The sequence below is a fragment of the Rhizopus delemar genome, genomic scaffold, assembly GCF_000149305.1.
Source record: "Rhizopus delemar RA 99-880 supercont3.1 genomic scaffold, whole genome shotgun sequence".
Classification (NCBI taxonomy): domain Eukaryota; kingdom Fungi; phylum Mucoromycota; class Mucoromycetes; order Mucorales; family Rhizopodaceae; genus Rhizopus; species Rhizopus delemar.
The window spans coordinates 2,103,990-2,111,266 of NW_027137827.1; the positions used below are offsets into that span (position 1 = coordinate 2,103,990).

The window sequence follows — 7,277 nt, forward strand, 5'->3', positions numbered from 1 at the left end:
TAAAAGAAAGAGTGAAGGATGGATTGGGTTGACCCATTTTTTGAGTTGAATTTCAGGCACAGACAAACTAAAGAAAAAAATAGAAAACAGGCCACTTTAAAAAGTGTGTCATCTTGTGTGATTGGCTTAACAGTGAATCAAGATATCTCAAATATATTTTCTAAAAAGTTTCTTGTTTTCTTTTATTCTCGTTCAATCTTCAATAGAAAAGATGAATTTCTATTACAAAAACCAATTTGATTAAAATCATCTTTGCAGTTCAACTTTATAAATAATCCATCGCTTATAGTCTATATTCCTCTCTTTTTTATGAGAAATAAAGATTAACCAAAACGGATCAAGTACAGTCAGGCGGGTGGATATGGGCAGTTACAGAAAAATCCAATTGGAAGGCCTACTTGTTCCAATCCTTGTTGGCTCTGAAGAAGTAGTAAAGAGAATAAGGAATGGTTAATATTTGAATCGTAAAAAATAAACCAATGACATCTATCCTCCTCTTGATGCTTATGTTTATGAAATTCGAGTTTTTCAATGCAACATTTTAAACTCCAAAAAGATGAAGGCTGTATTTGAAGTTTGCTTGATTGCATCACACATGATAAACAAACAATCTGATGTGTTGTGAAACAGAAATGATTTTATTTTGTTTGATATGCAAATACAATGTGTTTTATTCGTCTTGTTTAATTGTCATCCAATAATAAATACTCTTTTCATATGCATTCATTTGTTTTCATTGTATTTTATTGGCTCAAGTTTCAATCTGCTTTTCTCACACTTTAAAGTGTGTCCCTGAAATTAAGTGATGCACATGATATTTTAGTCAGTTTTATTCATTCATACCTCTTTCTTTCATGATTCCATTCACATCTAATTTTCCACTTGAATTGTTTGATAAAATATGTTTTTATCTCACAAAGAAACAAAAAGCAATTTGTCAATCTGTCTGCCAAGACTGGAAAGTTCTCTTTGCTGCTTCACAATATCGACATGTTCAAATCATCGGACAAAGACAGTTTCAATCCTTCTTTCCTTCTCTTTTCACTTGTGGACATTACATCAAAACACTCTCTATTCAAGACGTCTGTATTTCATCCAACCAATTCAATTCCCTACCCACCCTTTCTCCTTTTCTTTATTCCCTAAGACTCATTCACGTTCAACCAACAGAACCTATAAACGATCAGGTATTTAAAGAGTGGAAATACCTAAGATGTCTGGATCAAGACATCATTCACCAAATCACCTCCTATCCAACCTTACTTTCTCACCTCTCCATTCATCTCAACCCATCACAACCACTCCATCCTACCCTTCATCCAAACCTAAACCAGCTCGTCATTCGATCAGGCATCATCTCTGTTCATCAACTGGATTTGATCCATCAAGCCTGTCCAACCCTTCAAGAACTCTGTCTGATCGATGTCTGTCTGGAACCCTGCTCTGAACATGAAACAACAGCTGCAGTCCATCTGCAGATCTTGAAAATTGAAAACGCCGAGGGATTAAATGCAGAGTGGCTAGAATATGTTGCGTTCAAATATCCCAATCTGAGAGAGATCTGTCTTTGGAAACACATCGATCAACCCACACTTTCCCCAGACTCACTTCAGAAACACTGGAGGGCGGTTGCCGAGTTGGGTCATCGCTGTCATCAGCTGAAATCGATTCATCTTCTCAACCTTCCCGTCAATCAGTCGTTCTTTCAGGCCCTGGACTCTGCAGGCACAGAGCTCGAAAAGATCGGGTTGGGTGACATGACCGAACACACATCGGACGCACTCAGAGCCCTGGTTCGTTCACGTCAACAGGTCACTCATCTCACACTCTGGGGTTGGCCATCGCTCTGTATTCCGGGCATGATGGAACACATGGTCCGTCTCGTCGGCTGCTGCAGTCATCGGCTGATCTCCTTTGAATTCTCGATGCAATTCTCTGGTATTCGTAACTCACCCTTTCCTCTCACTGCCCTCTTGGCCTCCTCCAGCACGTTAAAGCAACTTGACCTTGGCTGTATCCAGACTGTCTCTCTTCCCACCTACCAACATCGGACTTTAAACAAACTGGTTCTAAGAGACAGCTGCTTTCGGAACCAACTCTTTCAAGACCTGACCCATCTCGCTCCAAACCTAAGTCATCTCCAACTTGACTCGTGTACGCTGATCGATCAAGCTCACCAAGAGATCAAGATTCATTTACCTCATCATTCACTTCAATCACTTCACATCAGCAGCATACGACCTCCTTCTAACCATTATCACATGAAGGTGATGAGAGAAGTCAAATTCTTTCATGTCCTCACCCACAAACAAGACATCTATGAACTGATGGATTACGAAGGACATCGACCCACTCGATATGCTCGTCTTGAACCCGACCTTGTCACTGGTCCTTGTGCTTCTATTCAGTGTGCAGTCTTGGGTGAACTTTTGATTGCAGGATTTTTAATAAATTAAAATGGGTATCAAAAGAACATGCCTTGTTTGCCCTGCTTTCTTCCCATTGACCCAAAGAATAAACGCTTTAAAAAGATCCATACGATCGAATGATGTACACAATCAAGACTACATTGTGTTTATTATTTAATTTTTTAAAAGAAACAGATTCCAAAAGAGAAATAACCCAGTCATTCTCTTCCACTCTTGTGAATCCACTAAGAAAATTCACTGCAGGTTTCTTGAGTCGACATCTGCTCCAGACTTGATTCATCACATATTCTTTCAAGAATACGAATCAGTGTATCCAGATTACCAGCCTTAGTTTCTGAATCGCCATCTGAATCCATCACAGTCCTGGTCTGTAACCAACTTTCGATTGACTTCACAGACAACGAGTAATCTGGATCACGAATCAATTGAGCAGCACTGAATCCAATCATACATCGAGCCACAGAGTCTTGTTTGATGATGCTTTGATATCGTTTGATCAGCTGACTGAATTCAGAAACGAGTGTGATGTATTCCCTGTTGTCCTTTTCGACGTGCGGCATGTATCGGAAATATAAATGAAAAAAAAGAAAAGCAGTGGGAATCACTTTTTTATTCATCCTAAAAATCGAGATAAAAACCATGCCACCCCTACTTGTCTTGTACGGTTCTCAAGAGTCTCTTGGCGCATTCTGATCCATTCTTGATTTGGTTTATACAAAAGCACACACACCAACTATCAGCATCTTTTTAAAAGCACCTGTTCATGTCTAGCATGGATTCAGTAAAACAACAACTGATACACCTTTTGCTCTACTTGTTCTGTAACACGATGGAGTTGAAAGACTATCAACAACACACAATGTTTGCATTGAAAATCAAAACATCCAATGGAGTGTCTCACAAAAATAAAGCCTTTTTTTTTTAGCTGCACAATAAAACACAAGGCGATAGGACACTGGGTAAAAAAGTATTGTTGGCTTTATTTGATCAAAAAGAAAACATCAGGTAACACATCAAAAGATAAAGATGATTCCCTTTTCTAGTTTCATCTTGCTGTCGAATGAGAGAGTATAGTCAAGTGTTGATGTTCAATTCATTCAAAAAGTAAAAAAAAAAAAAAAAAAAAAAAAAAAAAAAATAGTGTAAGCAGTGAATCAGTCTACATTATCGCCTTCATCTATTTCCTATCCTGCTTTTCCTTTCGTGAACAATAAAGTTTTTTTTTTTTTTGATAGGGGAAAGGGGGAATTAGTTTTGCCTTGAATCTAAATTAGGAAGGTGCTTACGAAACCCATTTACCTTCATGGATATGTCAAAACTTGCTATAAAACCATAAATCAATTTAATTTTTTCTTACTTGAATATTAACAATAAAAAAAAAAAGATGGCAAAAGAAATCAGATCTCTTCCTAAAATGCAATATGTTCGTTTTGGTAACACTGGTATGAAAGTAGGAGCATAAAGATGGAAAAAAAAAAAAGATGAAGGCTAAATTTAAAAAAAGGTATCCCGATTTTGTTTGGGATGCATGTCCTATGGCTCTTCTGAATGGCAAGCTTGGGTAAAAAATGAAAAAGAATCCTTAGAGTTGATCGGTAAAGCCTATGAGGCCGGTATCAATTTTTTCGATACGGCCGATATTTATTCCAATGGTGAAAGTGAACGTATCTTGGGCAAGGCGATCAAACAATTCAACATGCCAAGATCTCGCATTGTGATTGCCAGCAAAGTCTTTTTCGGTGTCTCTGATGCCAGTCTGGATGGCACATCTCAAGGATACGATCATTTTGTGAACCGGGTTGGTCTGTCGAGAAAACACATTTTTGATGCTATCGATGCCTCTCTCAAGAGATTGGATGTGGATTATCTTGACCTTTATCAAATCCATCGATTTGATCCTGTAAGTAAAGCGATGGATCCATTTTCTTTGTGAAATGACACCTTCTTCAAAGGAAACACCGATTGAGGAAACAATGGAAGCACTGAATGATCTGGTTCGGATGGGCAAAGTAAGATACATTGGTGCAAGTTCGGGTCATGCCTGGGAATTCCAAAAGGCCAATGCGATTGCCGAAAAGAAAGGTTGGGCCAAGTTTGTTTCAATGCAAAACTTTTACAATTTGCTTTACCGTGAAGAAGAACGTGAGATGATTCCCTACTGCTATGACAGCGGAATTGCCTCTATTCACTGGTCACCTTTAGCAAGAGGGCTGTTGACTGGCAAGAATCGTAATTCGATCCGTGAAAGCTCCGACCCAAGAATACCAGTCTATTTTTCTCAAAAGGAATCTCAGAATAATGAAGCCATTCTTGACAGAGTGCTTGAATTGGCTGAGAAGCATCAGCGTTCTCCTGCTCAGGTAAATAACAGGATAATTTAGCGGAGAAAAAAAAAGATTAAACAATATATTTACTGTAGATTGCATTGGCATGGATGTTGACCAAACCACATGTTACTTCACCTATTGTTGGTATCAGTAAAGAGTCTCATTTGTATGATGTATTACATTCATTAGATCTTAAACTGACTGAAGAAGATGTCAAGTATCTTGAAGAGCTTTATATCCCTCGTAACCTTATTCCAATGTAAACATGATCCTAGTTTACTGCAAAACAATACATTCTTTAAGTAAAAATAAAAATATGTTTATGTCAACTGGACAAAACGAGCTAAAATTAGAAAAAGCTACTATTTTTTTTTACTTGGAAATTTTTTTTTTTAAAATTTAATTTTCCTTTCTTTTATTTTAAATATGGAACAAGAGCAAAAGTCATTTCAGGAATTAAAGAGCAAGTGGGCACAAATCGAAGGAGAACACCTACCACCACCTATACCTCCTAAACCTACTTTATTTTCAATAAACAGTAATAACAGTAGTAACAATAGTCATAGTGATACTACTATAGCTATTCCAATAACAGAACAACAGGAGCATAAAAAAGATACTTCCTACATAGCAGAATCCTCTGATCACATGAAATCATCCATATCTCCACCAAAATACGATCCATTCAGTGAATCCAGTGAAGAATACGATGATGACGATGAAGAAATAGTGGATCATGAAGTAGAAGAGGAGGATGGACTGGATGATGGTTTGATACAGCAAGTTCAAAAGACACATTTACAATATACAAAATTAGAAGAATCACGTTCCCCGTCCGTTCACGCTCAAGTCATTCAAGATAAAAATTCAAAGAAACCTCCTCCTCCTCCTCCTCCTAGCAGAAAATACCACAGCTCTGTACGCACCGTTTCACCCAACCAATCCTCTTTACCTCCTCAAGTGCCCTTTCAACCTTCTGTTAATATGATCCCTGTCAATAAATCCGATGTGGCCCCACCACTCTTACCTCCTAGACCAGCTATACCTCAACTTCCGCCTAGACCTTCTCAATCCACCCTCGCCCGTGCACATACCATTGCCTCTCAACAGCACCATCAGCAACAACCCATCTTTATGGCAGAACCCGAACAGGAAGTGACGATCGACCCAAGAAACACCGGCCTGAAACGGGCCAACACGGCCATCATGACCACCAAACGTGCCATGTCCAGAAGTGAACTTTTCATGACCACCTCCGTCTATCCCGATTTTTCTCAAGCGTCTCGCAATCCGCCGTTTTTTATCGACCAAGAGACCAAGATCTTTTCGACCTCACACAAAGGATCCCTTCCGGCCCTGGTGGCGACTCGCAAGATCATCATCACCGGCACCCACCTGCTCAGAACCTGGGATCTTCACACCGGCATACCCTTGACCACCATGGCCGATACCGACGTCAGCATCAGTGGCAACGAAAACACAGACAAGGTACGCGCGATCGTGTTCGCACCCTGCCGTTCACCTGCAGATGAAGGTCAGTATGTCTGGGTGGCTCGACAGGACTCGGGTCTGTCTGTGGTGGATGTCTTTGCGGGCAAGGTGCTCAGCCGACGACACGACGTGCATCAGGCCCCTATCGCCTTCATGCTGCGTTATAGAAACTCTGAGATCTGGTCGATTGATGAAAGCGGCATCTTGAACGTCTGGGACCTGACAGCGAGTGAGCATCATCCGGAGAACCCGCTGCTGACCGCGATGCCTCACCGGTACATTGTCACCTCTCATGCGATTGCCTGTACGATCTATGGCACCAAGCTTTGGATGTCCACCGGTCGCACCCTGGCCTCTCATGTCATCTCCACTTCCTCTGGCGAAACACCACCGCCGATCCGTATACCGAATGATTTGGGCAACATCACCAAGTTGATCACCATACCCTATCACCCCGGACGTATCTTTGCCTCTCATGATGACGGCAAGATCTCTGTTTGGGACACAGAGACAGTCGAACGAGTTCAGGTGATTACCGTATCCCTCTATGGTATCTGTACCATGGCCTGTGTGGGTGAGTATCATGTATGGGCTGGCTATAACACGGGCATGATCTATGTGTATGACACTCGACCTGAGAAGTGGGCCGTTGTCAAGGTCTGGAAGGCACATAACGGGGCGGTCACGCAGTTGGTTGTGGATGAATCCGACATACTTTGGGATGAAACCAAAGGAAGACTCCAAGTGTTGAGTAGTGATTCAAATGGTTATATCGGTGTATGGGACGGTCTGTTGACTGAACATTGGAAAGGTAAATGAAAGAAAAGGAGCGGTCTATGTATTCATCCATCTTCATTTGTAACAGAAAGTCAGATCCTACAACGATCTACTGAATTTTGTACATACGATGAGGCCCGTATCATGCTCAGCTCGTGGAATATTGATGCCAACAAGCCAGTAAAATTCACATAGGAAGATGATAATGAAGTGCGTAAATTTTTAGGGGGTATGGATAATCCCGGCGGTTATT

At 40.6% G+C, this 7,277-nt stretch overlaps 4 protein-coding genes across 4 annotated transcripts; 3 read left to right on the plus strand and 1 right to left on the minus strand.

Annotated features, from left to right (window-relative positions):
- Positions 1–854: 854 nt before the first annotated feature.
- Positions 855–2,456, plus strand: RO3G_00831 (uncharacterized protein; the record flags this gene model as incomplete). Its single annotated transcript, XM_067655422.1, has 1 exon — positions 855–2,456. One exon carries the CDS (start codon positions 855–857, stop codon positions 2,454–2,456), a length of 1,602 nt encoding a protein of 533 aa, XP_067511523.1.
- Positions 2,457–2,653: 197 nt separating this feature from the next.
- Positions 2,654–2,989, minus strand: RO3G_00832 (uncharacterized protein; the record flags this gene model as incomplete). The annotated part of the gene is made up of 1 exon (XM_067655423.1): positions 2,654–2,989. The coding sequence occupies one exon, from the start codon at positions 2,987–2,989 to the stop codon at positions 2,654–2,656; it is 336 nt and encodes a 111-aa protein (XP_067511524.1).
- Positions 2,990–3,813: 824 nt separating this feature from the next.
- RO3G_00833 (uncharacterized protein) lies at positions 3,814–5,019 on the plus strand (the record flags this gene model as incomplete). Its single annotated transcript, XM_067655424.1, has 5 exons — positions 3,814–3,879; positions 3,934–4,329; positions 4,382–4,789; positions 4,849–4,906; positions 4,946–5,019. The coding sequence occupies 5 exons, from the start codon at positions 3,814–3,816 to the stop codon at positions 5,017–5,019; spliced, it is 1,002 nt and encodes a 333-aa protein (XP_067511525.1).
- A 385-nt stretch (positions 5,020–5,404) lies between these two features.
- Positions 5,405–7,066, plus strand: RO3G_00834 (uncharacterized protein; the record flags this gene model as incomplete). The annotated part of the gene is made up of 1 exon (XM_067655425.1): positions 5,405–7,066. One exon carries the CDS (start codon positions 5,405–5,407, stop codon positions 7,064–7,066), a length of 1,662 nt encoding a protein of 553 aa, XP_067511526.1.
- Between the last annotated feature and the right edge of the window lie 211 nt (positions 7,067–7,277).